Consider the following 14,617-nt stretch of genomic DNA (forward strand, 5'->3'; position numbering starts at 1 on the left):
GCCATTAAAGCAGCTAATCACGCTGAACAGCTGCATCCTTCACTGTACAAATCCTCAACACCTCGCACTCCCACCCACACATTCACTCTGGCAGTCAGACAGACGCGTATACCGCCGTCCACGCACTCCCACTCTTCCTTCGCTAATGGCAAGCTGCAGCCGACTGATGTTTAAAGCACGGGGTTTAGCGTGGAGGCCTGTGATAAGCTGCGCTGAGCTGTGAAAACACAGATTACATTTCTGCGGCTTATTACAGACAGCGCGCCTCTGCCTCCCAGCCATACCGTAATTGCGTCCCAAAAAACCGCAGCCTCCGCTTGGCTGCGAGATACAGCTTGACGGGGACCCCCGCGGCAGAGCTTTGACAGCCGTGCTAATTCAAGTCTACGTTCCCCCATATGGTTTTCGCATGGTGGCCCCCTCCTGTGATAAGCTGCAGCCATATTTCTTTTAAAGTGCTGTCCTCCATAAATCAAATCAAGTCCAAGATATCAACTGCTGTCTCTTAGTGTCATCGTCACGCTTTTAAGGCTCCATCACAATTAGCAGATCCCAATGAGTTTTACAGGTTTCCTTGACTGCTGAGTGTGCAGTCGGCCTTCACTGTTGGACCGTATGTTCACGCTGCATTGTACAGTCTTGAGAGCCAACTCTAATGTAATAATCTTGCCTTTATTGGTTACATTTGATATTCTCGTATCATGAAATTGCTTTGAAATGAACTATAATTTTGATATTTGTGTTTGATGTAGCATAAGTTGGGATATCCCATCTGAAAACAAGCATTTACTTACTTGGAGTGCCAAAGCCAAAGACGCATACATTAAATCCCCATTTCTGGCAGCCTATGAAAGTGTCTCCATCTGCAAATACTTAGATTTTTTTTTTTCCTAAGGCTCAATCAGAGATAAAGAGCATTGTGTTCCAGGTCCACAAGTAAGACAATATCTCCCAAACCTCATAGAAAACAATTAGGACCCAGTAATTACACCACTGGCCTGGAATTCCAGCCAAGTCTTGAGCTTGGGGTGAGGAAATAAGAAAAAGAGAGCGTCTGTGAAAGGTGCTTGTCTGATGCAGTGTTATCTTACTCCGCTTGGACTCTGATGGAGTACGTTTGTTTATCAGCCTGGGTGTGATGTAATGTTTTGCTTTTGGAGCCCTCAGTTTGAGCGTGATAGGCAAAAAATGCTCAAAAGCCTGCATATGACTGGATGACAGCATCTGCGTGAACTCTTCCCATAATGCTCTGTCGTTGATCTCTGCGCTCTGCTGCTTTGGTTCTGGAAACGCACGACCCAAAACTAAAACAGAGACACGTTATCTTCACTTCAAACTGGACTTGTTGATTTACGTGTGCTGACCAATCAGCTGGCAGGCGGAGGGGTGTGAACAGAGGGATACAAAAGAAAACAACTCTCTCATCTCCATTTGAAATATAACCACGTAAATGAGTCCTCTCAGCTTATGCCGCACTTCCATTTCTCTCTTGCACCTAAAAGCAGCACCAGAGTCCTGCTGGTATGGACATTGTTGAGATCTGCCGTAATGCCTTGGGAATCAGACAGGGCCGGGGGCTCTCGGGGTGGCCTGGTGAGAGGACGGTGGAGTTAAAAGCAGGCTGGCGTGAGTAAATGAGCGGATCATACACATTTTCCACCGTCTGTGAAAAGCAGACAAGCAGAGGAAAAGGGATGATGGGAGCGAAGGTATATAAGCAACACTGGAACTCCAAAAGAGGTCTTTAAAGATATACGCATCCGGTGTTAGCTCTTTATGAGATTAACGAGATCAAAAGCAATATGTTTTTAATTTCTGACCTAGACAGCAGACTTTGAAAAGTGCAGTGAGATGGTGGTTGTTTGTTCTTTTATATAACAGAGTTGCTTGTTTAAGGGACCTTTTTATTTCAGCCCAACTCAAGGTCAAACAAGTGCTCGCAGCCGTCTGGAAATCCACAAAGAAATGTGTGGAGATTTGCAGATGGAGCCACACACACAGGTATTAAGAGCCTGGATCTGAAACCTGCACCCACTGAACTACGAGCGCAGCTTTAACTTTCACTTGGCAACACTATGGCAACAGATTTAAGCACAATCCGGCCTCCAGCTTTGCCCGTGTGGCAAGCTTTTATTTCTCCTTAAAGCGGCGAATGAGGCAGACAGCAGCGGGGTATCAGGTTCTACGCTGGCAAGAGGTTCTGCTCACGCGGCAGGAGCAGAACAAAGCGCTGGTGGCCCTGGATAGCATCCATGGTGCCGGAGAGTAAAGGCCCTGTGAATGGGACCTGTCACTTCCACTCAGCGCCGCCTGTGATCTGAGCCACCCGGAACGACGCTCAGATAAGTGGCTAATCCCAGCATCCCTGCTGGCTCGACAGCCCCCTACTGCCATGACAACCGGAGGGGAATCTCCTCCAGCAACAACTTAATTGGATAATTTCCTCCCAGTTTGACTGTGTGCTCTTCTGCTTTTGTTAAGTAAAGTCTGGGCTGTCTGAATGTGAATGTGTTTTTTGACTTTGAGAGCGGGGAAGGTCTAAAACAAGCACGACATTCAGGCACTTTTGATGCGTGCCATGTGTAAGCGAGCAGGAAAAGTGGAGAAACTTGTCCAGTTGGAGCCACACTGCAGCAGACTACAGGCCACTGGGAGGGCTGGGAGTTGCTCTTAGCTCACCTGGGAGTGGGAACGTTAAAGGGAAAAACAGCCTCTGCTTTGAGCACCACAAAAAAGTGACCACTTCAACCACTCTAAACATTTATTGTCCTTTGTGTCAGAAAGCCTGGAGATTTACGTTACACCCAGTCACGTCCTGGGTCCCGGCATAAACAGACGCTCCACCCTTCTCTCCAGACTGCAGAGACATCGGGGCCAATGCCAGGGGAAGTCATTATACACTGGGTATGTGTGTGTGTGAGGTGGGCAGCTACTGTAGTCAAAAAATGAAAACAGCAGCACTAGCATGGCATTTTAAGAGGACGAAAACTTGTTTCCAGCTGGACCATAAAACTCGAAACCACACAAAAGAAACAACCCTGACGTAGTACAGCGACTCTGAGAATGAACACATTAAAGCTGATTAATAAAGTGGAGGTATCTGACTCACCATGAGGAAGCTGAGGGATCTTATTTCTGAACTTTATTTAGAAGACAGGAGCAGCCTTATGTAAGGCTAATGGAAATCACTCCTGTTTTAAAGTATTACTCGTACACGTGTATTGGGAGGCACATACGGAGGCCAGAAAACCGAAACAGAGAGATGCAGCAGTAAATGAGTAAAGCTCGGAGAGCTAAAGAAGGACAAGAAGAAGGAAACAGAGAGGAAACAGGCAGGGAAAGGAAAGAGGCAGCCGGGAAAGAAAGAGAAAACTGGCAGAAGTCAAACCTGTTTCTCTAAACCTTTTCTCAGTCCTAGATTGCAATGCTGGCCCTCCTCAGAAGGCTCTGACTGCTGTAGGACTAATGTATGCATGTGTGTGCATGTGTGCGTGTGTGTGTGCGTGTGTGTGTGTGTGTGTGTGTGTGAGAGAGTCCTGTCTTGGCTCACCTTCTTCACAGGCAGCGCCGCTGAATCCTGGACAGCACTTCCACTCCAGAGAGGTCACAGTGCGGTACACTACTTTATAGGACGGTCTGACCACGGTCCTGTAGCTGAGAAGCACACACAAACCCCAAAGCCATCACACACACACACTTATTACAGTCTGTGTATGCGCTGTCACTGTGATGTGGAGCAAAGTGAAAGGAAGAAAACTCCCCTCGAAGATACAGTGTGACGCTCAAGTTATTTTTTGATGACTTTGATTTTCATGTCACCTGGTTTGATTTGATTTCTATGTGCACCTGCTGAACCTGCCTCATTTAAGTTTTTTTTTTATTTCCTTCACTTCCCAGAATGCCTTTTGTCTTCCCAGGGAACAGGTGGGAACTTTTTAGGTGTTCCTTATCCAGAACACAACATGTGGTGCAGCTGCGTTGCATTTTGATCTATTGTGAATGCTTTCAGGAGGAGAAATTGGTATAAGTCACAACAGATTTCCTGTTGCATTCACTCACTGTCGGCAGAAAGGGAAGAACGAGAAAAGCTGCTGTTATTCCAACACGGTAGCTTCGTGTTGATACCCCGGCCGCTGGCCTTTAATAGCATAAATGAGCTACATTGGCTGTGTTATACATTTGGAGAGGTTCATTAACAAGAGAAACTAGATACAAACAAACTGCTGAGCTCCTTTTAAACCAACAGAAATGACTGTATTAATATTTATTTTGCATTTTATTTAAACTGTCAGAGATGGTCGTTTTGCAGACTTTTTGCCATTGTTTGCTGACAAATCTGTAGTTTTTTTGGCTACATGGGAGATATTGTAGCTGTCAGAAAGATATGTCAGACTTGAAATTACAAATTGGAGGCTGATGTGAACGTTTTTTCTAAGTCAGTCTAAATAGCTTTTCCTAATACTTCTGTGTTGGACTAATGTAGCAGTTAGTGAGAGTGGTGATTTACCTTCTCTGTCATTATTACATAAACACATATTATTATATACATTTAAAGTGATGGTGTTCTTTATCAGTAGTTTATATATGTATATAGGTATTATGGTGATTCATGATGTATTTTTATAAGTTTGGGTCCTGGGGAGACGGAAAATTTCTCTTTTGGGCCTCGAGCTGAGAAAGTTTGGGAACAATATGACTTGGTATGAACTGTAGCCACAAACGGTGAAGCTAAAAAAAGAATGACTATAAAACTGATGTGGAGAAAGATAACAGTTTTCTACTTTTAAACATTATAGTTAAAGTCCAGAAAAGGACTATAACACCAAATAACAAACATGGAGCTTCCACAGTAGCGGAGTTTTAAGGTGGGTTCAACCCCGTAAATAGAGTTCATATCTCAGTGTTACAGCAGTAGCAGTAGAGGAAAGGGTCTCGCCTCTCCTCACCTGCCTCCTGTGCATCCCTGCGGCCAGCGGCAGGTCTGGTAGACCCGCTGGAGGGTTGTCCCATTCTGCACCTGGCAAGTCACCGTCTTAGTGACCGTGTGAGGACACCAGTTCCTGAAGGGAGAAAGAGAGTGAGAGTCAGAGAAGTGCAGAATAAATGTTCTTGTTTTTAGGTACAGAAAGAAAATCACATTTTCAGAGTAAATCCTTTAAAACACCACCAAATGAGCGCGCTCAGGCTGTGGCGCGCTCACAGAGGGAAATTAGCCACGCAGTCACATTCAATACGCTGTTGTTCTCGGCAGGTTTGAGACTCTTCCCTCCCTTCCTCCACCCTTTTGTTTTGAAACTTCTTTATGGTGTTTACACGGTTTTAATCAGCCACGAGATTTGCAGGAGTGCATTGTGGGCTGTATTTACCACATGGTCTCTCCTCTATCAACACACATCCGTTTGCATTCGGAGGAGGTGGGGTCCCTCAGGAGGGAATAAAGAGGAAGATGAGGTCCCGTGTGGAGACTAGGGTTTTTCATTAGGGGTTAATGCTGGGTCATGAGTCCACTCCCTTTCCAGAGAGGCTTCGACAGACAGTATTCACTGAGCCTGTGCTGAAACTGACCTGCTAGAGACAGAATAGCCTGTAAAAGTCACATTAGAATCTGATTAAGAGCAGGCCGAGACAAGCACACTGGCTTCCATTCTCCTCCAAGTCATTTCATACGCCTCCAGAAGCAAAATTAAAAATTTTCACTCTGTAAGAAGGTCTAGTTACGGCACGCGATGCCACCATTATGCTAAAAGCACCAAAACGTGTCAAGGATGACTCATTGAGCTCAATTATCCTTCTAACAGAAGTAGATATCTGCTCCTGAGGGTGCAGGAGCAAGAAGAAAAGTTTACCTCGAGAGGCCATTTCATCTCTCCTCTACTTCTGAAGAAAATACTGACAGGTGGTTACTCGGCTTTAATGTATGGAAACATGCTGTGGCTTTTTGAACTACCATATGTCACTGTCATCTTATTAACAATGAAGTGTACAAATAGCCTCATTACCTTCTTATGGCTTCGGTTGGAGGAGTAACAAGGAGAACGATTGCAATAGCCTGCGTCTACATAATCAGTAGATGTATAGAAAGGGGGCTCTATGTAGAAACCACAAAGGAGACTGTGTGGCTCGTAGCACAAAACTACACTTTGTGTGTTCTGCTGCCAACATGTTTGCAGGAGGGGGGAGCTGTTCCCACCGAAGTCTGTTTGTCAATATGCGAGACCACATGTTTGTGTGTGTGAGGCGGTTTACACTACGGGAAACTGCCAAAGGCGGAGGATGCGAAGCAGCCCTGAACCAGCTCCCATTAACAATCCCCACATGTTGTGGTGGCCGCACACACAGACCTGAGCCAGCCAGCAGGGGCACTATGTGAGCTTCTGCAGCACCTCAGACCGAGACAGACAGTTTGTTTTTCATATAACTGCTATTGATTACTCTTGATTTATTCCATTCATGTAATCATCATTCAGCCGACAGAAGAATGGCATGTTGTAGTCTTTGCTGCATTAAAAACAAACAAATAAAAAAACATTAAAGGAGCAGTGTGTGAGGTTTGGGGGGATCTATGGGTAGAAAATGGCAGAAATAAAATATAATATTCAGAAGTATGTTTTTATTAATGTACAATAACCTGAAAATAAGAATAATTGTGTTTTCATTATGGGAGCAGGTCCTCCTCCACAGAGTCCACCATGTTGCACCGCCGTGTTTCTACAGTAGCCTTGAATGGACAAACTAAATACTGGCTCTAGAGAGTGCTTTTCATGTTTTTCGCATTTTTGCATCACCACAGGTTCTCCTACAAATTTGGAAAGGGACTTCATTGCTAGTTGCCACTCAGTCCTACACGCCGGTCCTTAAAGTCAGAACTGTCAAGTGCTTGAGTCTGAGACTATTCAAAAGTAAAAGGACCTGTGTTAAAGTCAGACGCAGTTTGAATTAATCCTAAACTTCTCAAGTAAAGCGAGCCGGGAATTCATCTTCTACACATGTTCTTTAAATACAGGCTCACCCCTCATGTATCTCAGTGTACCCATCAGCCATGAGGCTACAAAAATGTACACGGATCTATATGATTACTCCATGATTGCCTTCCCTTGTCCAGAAATAATTGCTCTAATCACGGGTGGAAAATTTCAGACATTGAAGGAGCTGTGGTCAGGTAGAGCGGGGGTACTAACCCAAACTCCTCCCCACCACTTATCCTCCAGACCCAACAGATAAACATCTGAGGTTCCCAGGCTGAGAGGAGGTTTCACCTGGGAACAGCTAAGATTGTCACCAGGGGGTACAAGGAGAGAAGTGGGGGTGGGTTTTATGGTTTCCCCTTCTTTCTTTGCATTGCACTTATGCAATTACCAAAGAGGAAATGCCAGCCGCTGCTGCTTCAGTGAATGAAATAACAAAAGCAGTTGGCATAACAGAGTTTACAGTTTCCCACATGGCTTGAAACCAATACCTGCATTACCAACGTAACGTGCTAAAACTGACTAACAATGCAAAGTAAGTACAAAGCAGCAAGGTCAGCACTTTCTGCACTGCAGTGAGGATGTACACGATAATAAGTACTTGTTTGATGCCTAAAGATAATTGTTTTAACGTCTTAAAACGTCTGTTTTAAAGTCTTTTTTTGTTTCTGAGAACTACTATACAATGGTCCATTGAATTTGTCTGGCTTTATTCATAAAGGGACACAGGTGTTTTGGTGCACTCAGTTTTTCACAAATGTTTCATAGTCAACACCTTCCTCTTACTGGAGGCACCCCTGTGTTATGAAGTGTGAAGCCCACCAGCACCACGCTGTTTCACTGGCAAGAGTACCAAGAAGGCCCTCGGTGAGTATCAGGTCTCTAAGCACACATGGCACACTCTGAATGTCGGGTCCGAGCTACATAAATCAAATCATCAACCATCTCTCACAGTCACACGGCCAATTGTTAAGAAAGAAACACACAATTTCTGAGGGACAGAAGAATCACAGCTTTGGCCCATCTGTTCCTCAACACTACAAACGCCAAGCAGGGGCGTAGCTGTGGGTGGGCCTAGATGGGCCTGAGCCCACCCACTTGGCACTCTCTGAACACTGACTATGGAACCAGTAAAAATAAAAAAATATTAAATAAAAAATTGTTTCTTGCTTCTTGTTGACCATATGATGATGATGATGATGATGATGATGATGATGATGATGATGACGATGATGATGATGATGATGAAAGGTCAGCGAGCAGCCCCTGTGCATTGTGCACAGAAACAGAAGCTTCAGATAAGAATCATGGTGAAACAAAGCAGTTTGCTTCAGTTGGTGACAAAAAGACATTTTAGGGAGCAGGAGGAAGAGAATTCAGCTCAAGTTCAGCCATCATTCTTACCCAGACACCTACTCCTACGCCAGTTTCTCCAAGTGCCAAGTAGTAACAGCTCGAATGTGACTGCTAATTCAGTCCTTTCTCAGTCAGCAGCAGCATGCGCCTTAGCACTTGACTCTCCAACCACAACATGCCAAAGCACAGGTACCTTCAGCCATGCGCTTAGAAAAGCTCATTTAAATATTTCGAATGACTAAGAATGAAAATGAACTGTATTTTCCTTTAGTGTTCATTTGTTCCAGGCTTGGCTCAGCCAAGCACTGAGAGCGTAAAAGACTTGTCCACTATAGATGAACCTGCATCCCAGTCCAAACACAGCTCATTCCCAGTCATCACTACAGCAGGCAAAGCTAGGAGTTTCTCTGCCTGGCTGTATGAAAGATTCCCATGGCTTGAGAACAGTACTTCGAGGGACGCTGTGTTTTGTAAGGCATGTCGCCATTTCCCCAAAGCAGCCACTGAGGGCCAATTCATAAAAACTGGCTTCATTGACTGGAAACATCCTCCCCAGTTTTGTGTTCAACACCAGGGCAGCGGGGCACATTCTACAGTGAGGGGTAAAACCAAAGGAGACGAGCTAAGTCACCAGTAGGCATGGCAAAAACGAAGAGGCACTGAACAGAGGCACCTTTTGGGAATTGTTAGGGCATCAGTGATGGCATAGAGACCGAACTCTCTGTTCCTGCTCTCCCTTGAAAGACAACTGACTGAATTGTTGGAGTATAAGGAAATCATTTCAGCGTTCAACGCCAAGCCCCATCGTTTCTTGCTGTAATCATCATGAGTAATCTAATTTATATTGTAGACTGTAGTAGCCTCTGGCCTATTTCAATATTATTGTTGATTGGGTATCGTTTTTGTTGGGTGTACAATTGGACTTTATGCTGATGTTGTGGCGTCTGCCATCTGCGTGTGTGGCTTATGTGCAGGGCTATGGTCGAGTGTTATTTTTAATGTTACTGAGCATGTTGCACCTCTATCCATACTACATCTATCCAGTTTAATAATGCCGTTGCATCCATCAGCGGTGTGTGTGTATGTGTGTGTGTGTGTGTGTGTGTGTGGATATATGGCCGCCGTGTCGGGCTATGCGATGCTGTTCGTCTTGGTGCCTGTAACGTTACTTCTGATGACATCTAGGGCTTGTATGATTAAACTGTGATACATTCAGGCAAGTATAGTCGTAATGGCCTATTTTGGTTAACAATGTGTTTCAGAATCTATTAAGTATGATTGGTCTTGGATGGGAACGGCCCACCTGATTCGCTCTGTGCCCACCCACACTGTAATTTCTGCCTACGCTACTGACGCCAAGACAATAAAAGCTTGGGGGGGACACAAAAGCATGCTGAACCCTAAATGAACGCAAACGCTGACAGAGAGCACAACTTGTCAAAAAAGCTTGTATGCTGTAGTCTAGTTGCTGCGTGTGTCCTCATTTCACCTCATCTTTCATGATCACACCACTGAGTTTACTGCACGTTCTGCAGCAGACTGCGTGGGGAGGAAGAAGCCGGGACTTGAGCCATGTGACCTGATGGGAGGGCAAAAGGGCAAAACGCTGGTGAGACTGGTGAGAAACGTCTCAGTAGCTCCCTCTCCATCCACCCGTCCATCCACGTACAGTGGGAGGAGGACGGCCGAACACTCAAAGATATGTTTGAAATGCAGCATGGATACAAATCTCAAGGAATTTCTCTAGATATCGGTCTGTGGGAAAAACACTTGGGGAGAACAAAGGACAAAAGACAGATGTGGCAAACAGCCAGAGGAGAGGAGACAAAGGTCATTTTATCATAAGGGTCACACAAAGGGGCTTCCGATGGGAACAGGGAAGTGGAAGGAAGACAATTATGAAGCACTGTTGGTCTCACAGGATATAGAAGAGGCATAAGACAAATGTGGCGTAACAACCGATGACAAAGAGAAATAAGAGCGTTCAGTCACAGTGAAATTAATGAGGTGGGATACAACATTCCTGTAGTCATAATCTGCAGCCTGCAGAGAAAAACAGAAGGAACCAGAGAGGCCTGTAAGAGACTGGTGTAAAACAAACTGTCATAGAAAATGGAAAATAAAACTGACAAGACAGAATGATAAGTTAATAGAGAAGATGAAGGCTGGCGGGCTATCATACTGCAGGTTCAAAGCTGCCGTGTGTTTTCCATGTGCGGAGGGTAGCGATGATCATCAAAGCACCACAGTGAGGCCTCCAAGGTCAGAGCTAAGTGACTCCTCACAGCAGCCTCGGAGGAGTAAGGAAAGCTCTCATTTGTCTTTGTCTGTTTTGAGCTTTCAGGCCTGGACACCTGTGAGCTTTGAGTGTCTGTGTGTAACGGGTGCGTGCATCTTCAAGTGTTTGAGGCTGGAAGTTGAAAGGGATAAAGGGAATTCCACTCAGCTGAGGAATTCATGTATATCACAGCTCTGGATCCATGCAGCATGAATACAAGCTACAGATGACCATCATGTAGAGCTGAGCTGACACTGATTTTGTTGACCGGCCACCTTCAGAAAATACTGACAAATGGCCTTCAAAGTTTCCCAAGAGTCCAAGGTGTTGTCTTCAGATGTCAAAGATATTCAGTTTACAATGACATAAAACTGAAAAGCTGCAAATCCTAACGTTTTAGAAGATGGAATGTTCAAATTTGTGCTTAGGAGGTTACTCAAACAATGAACCGTTTATCAAAATGATGAATCGACCAATGGTTGTAGCTCTACACTCATGTGTGATCTCATTCCTCAGTAAGGTATCAGCCAACAGTGACGATTAGCAGAGCTGGGCCATTGGTGACAGTGTCCTAATATTCATGAATCACTTCCCTTGAGCTCATACATTTTTTGAAGCTCTTTGAATTGTCACATGTGAAGCCATTCTGCTCAAAGCCACACGGGGCTCAGCCTACTGGAATCTCTCTCATCTTCATTCCCATGCTTAAGGAAAACATGGATATGGTTAAAGTGGGTGAGGAATGAGGGCAGCCACAGGGTCCAGACTGCCTGTCAGACCATGACAAGTCCTCCGAGGGAGGATAAAGAAGTGGGCGAGACAAGAAATAAAGACGCAGCTACCTCCGTAACCTCTCAGGGTACTGAGCTCATATAGTCGTTAAGAACGACAAGGGTGAGCGAACACTTTATCAGCTCCTCCACAGAGCGACTGCACAAGTCAAGAAATTACTCAAGAGTTGATAATCCCCTTTGATTTGGGTAATCACTGTGTGAAGACAGGGCTGGTGCAGGAAACACATTCTTAGTGGAGGTTATTCCTGTGACAGAATCCCTTCCCAGTCTAAAATTAATATTTACTTCCTTTCAAGTTCCTAAACCCCAGTGACAAATTTCTGTCATTGAATGCTAAGTTGCTCATGCACTTGGGGGAGCCTTCTCCTCTCTGAAATCCAACTGCTACTGTTTGGCTTTGTTGACACACCATTAAACTGCTGCTTTCACAGATCAGCTCAGACAGCAGGTGGACCGACACTTTCAGCTCCTCTCATGTCAGCTCAAACCCGCTGACCTCTCGACCAGCAGCTGACTCACACCGGAGCACGTTCCTCCTCTGCCGCTTACAAACAGCAGCACACCGACTGTAAACTCTTGTCCCTTTCCCAGAACAGGCCCAGATGTGGTGGAGTCCCAGCTGCTTGTGTTTAGTAAACATGTCCAAAAACCTCTGGCTTTGGGGAGAGCTGAGCGGAGAGGTGAGCCAGTGGAGCGAGGCAGGGAGTGCAGAGAGCCACCTGGACACACCTAGAAGCAAAGGCCTCCTCAGAGAGAAAGGATTTCAGCCTCCGGCCATGTTCAGCCCACACACATACACACTCACAACCTGACGGCATAAATATTTGTAAGATGGGAAACGGCCTCTCATCATTAAGTACTGGCTAGTTTTCTGAGGTAAACACTGGCTCCGTCCAGGAGGGAAGCAGAACTGGTTAGAGCTCTTGCCTGTGTGTTTAGTCTAGTCAGTCTCCTTCAGAGTCTCCCTCGTCAACAACTCAACCACTGCCTGACACCATCTCATGCCTCTTTTCATTCAGTCATCCTTTCTTCAGCTATCAATCTTGTGGACTTTAATGTCGGCAAAAAAATGATCATTCACCGTCTGTAACACCTCATTCAAGATGCACCCTGTCTTCACAGCTGGGATCCACAAAGGAGCAGGCTTTATGTGGACAGATCTGAGGACTAAGAGTGGTACTCTTAAAGAGCACCCTGACAGCTGAGACGGAGCAGATGTTGTTGCTGCTGCTCCTGCATCTCCTGCTGCAGGCTCAAAGGCCACACAACGCACCTCACAGACCACTGCTCTCAGGAGCTGCAGGCAGAGAAGGTGGATGAGCTGGGACAACAATGAGGATGGGGCATGTCAGCCAGCAAAGTGCGCTGCCAGCACAGGAAAAAGGAAACCAACTGTCAGGAAGACAATGGGACCTGGTAGATGGATGGAGATGGGAGTAGTTCTGCAAAGCATGCATTGACATGAGGAGACAAAAACTGAAGAGCCGTGAGGTTTAAAAATAGATTGTATAAGCAAAAAAGGGTTATTATGTGCATATAACGAGGCATAATAGGATTAATATACAGTGCAATGTGTCTAGGTATGGTAATAACAGAAAGAAGATGTCTCCTCACCTTTTCTGGTAGACTGAGGAGTGAGAGGCTGCTGTCTGGTCTCTGGTCAGCTGCGTCCCGGTTGAGTAGGTTTTGTAAAGTCCCGTCTTCCAGGTCCCGTCAACAAACGTGGTCAGCCAGAGAATCAGCACAGTCCAAAGCAAACTTTCTCTGCAAAGCGCGGACACGCTCTCCCGTTGGCGCGGTCCCATTTCCGTGGCATGAACAGTACGGCCAGAAAAGTTTAAATGAGCCCAACTTCCCCCGGTGAGAAAACAGACCGGTTAGTGTCTCCAGCTCGAGGGGGGGTCGGAAAGTGTCAAACGGCAGCGGGACGGCTGGAGAAGACGCGCATCCTATTCAGCAAAGTAGCAAACATGCACTTCTGCACACTCCAAAAACGATGTCCGGCACTCGTTTATTTGTCAAATAGACTTAAAATCCTAAGTGACCTAAAGAAAAAAGCCGCCCCATAAACTCCCGCTTCTCGTTTGTCTCTACCTGTGCGAGAGAGACATTTGAAAACCTTAAATAATGTCTCTGTGTTATTAAGAGTGTGCTGCCGTCCTTTTCCTATCTGCTCTGCCTACCTCCGTCTGCCTGTGCGCATATCGAGCCGAGCCTTTACTGCAGCGGGCATGAAACCACTTTTATAGTCTCCTCGGGTCTTTTAAAAGCACAGCCTGCTGGGTCTTTTCACCCTGCCCCGTTCCAACCCCTCACAGAGGACAATGCGCACTCAAGGCGACGGCACGTTACGGACTGTTTTTGTTCTAAATGAATTATGGGCTGCTGCTGCTTCTCCGAGGCTCCTCTGAAATCACTGGATCTGTGCCGGTGATGATGAGTAATTGTTTTTTGGTGAAGTCAACCGAATATAAAACAAATTACGACCAAGTCCTGGCCCTAATAGATTTGAAAAGTTGTATTGATAAAGTAAGGTTCATCACTGTATTGTCACCATCATATATGCTTGCACATTTGCGGTATCTATGGAAGATGTATTTTTATTTTTTATTTTTTGTCCAACATTGCCTTTAGCAGCTGTGGTCTGCAGCCCCTCTGTCAAAGCCATCAGTGCCCAGGCGGACAGTGGCAGGGGAATAGCTGAGGTTACTGTAACCTCCCTTGGCCCATGCATGTGAGACATGTAGGTTTACAGTGCAAGCAGCCAGCAAACCACAGGGCTGTGGTTCTGCTCCAAAGTAAACACCTGGCACTGCAACCAAAAACTGGAGCCCAAGATGTATATCTGTGGTTGGGGTGACTACACCTCTCGGGCCCCCATGGGCTGAGCTGCAGGTCTCACCAGCTGCAAAAGATGCTGCACACTGCAAAGAGCACTTATGCATCTGGCTAGAACACTTTTGGTGAAGATCTTAGCTAATGAGAGACGGTATTAACGCTTTGACACTCACAGAAGGGCATTCATACTGGCACTAATCACCCTCTATACCACAGGGAGACAGCAGCAAACAGTACATGCACATGAATGGGACTGAGTAAGCCCACCTGCTCTCAATCACAACAAACGGAAACTGTTTGGGATTGGAGGGTAGTTGGGGAGGGCTTGAAAATAATGTGTGTTTTTGGTTTCAGGGGCACTCTTGGCATTTTATGAGGCCACTCAG

The 14,617-nt window shown here is 45.7% G+C and overlaps 1 protein-coding gene across 4 annotated transcripts in view; it reads right to left on the reverse strand.

Annotated features, from left to right (window-relative positions):
- Positions 1–13,825, reverse strand: part of emid1 (EMI domain containing 1) — a 55,562-nt gene extending 41,737 nt beyond the window's left edge. For 3 of the 4 annotated variants that reach the window (XR_013077150.1, XM_076729934.1, XM_076729933.1), the window contains exons 1-3: positions 13,008–13,825; positions 4,947–5,060; positions 3,551–3,654 (exon numbers count right to left, since the gene is read on the reverse strand). Coding sequence is in view for 2 of the 4 variants with exons in the window: in XM_076729934.1 (XP_076586049.1) it covers positions 3,551–3,654; positions 4,947–5,060; positions 13,008–13,198 (409 nt within the window). In the remaining 2 variants the exon portion in view is untranslated. The remainder of the gene's footprint in view (positions 1–3,550; positions 3,655–4,946; positions 5,061–13,007) is intronic. The other variant, XR_013077151.1, reaches the window with a different exon arrangement.
- Positions 13,826–14,617: the final 792 nt, after the last annotated feature.

This window comes from Chaetodon auriga, chromosome 5, assembly GCF_051107435.1.
Source record: "Chaetodon auriga isolate fChaAug3 chromosome 5, fChaAug3.hap1, whole genome shotgun sequence".
Taxonomy (NCBI): Eukaryota; Metazoa; Chordata; class Actinopteri; order Chaetodontiformes; family Chaetodontidae; genus Chaetodon; species Chaetodon auriga.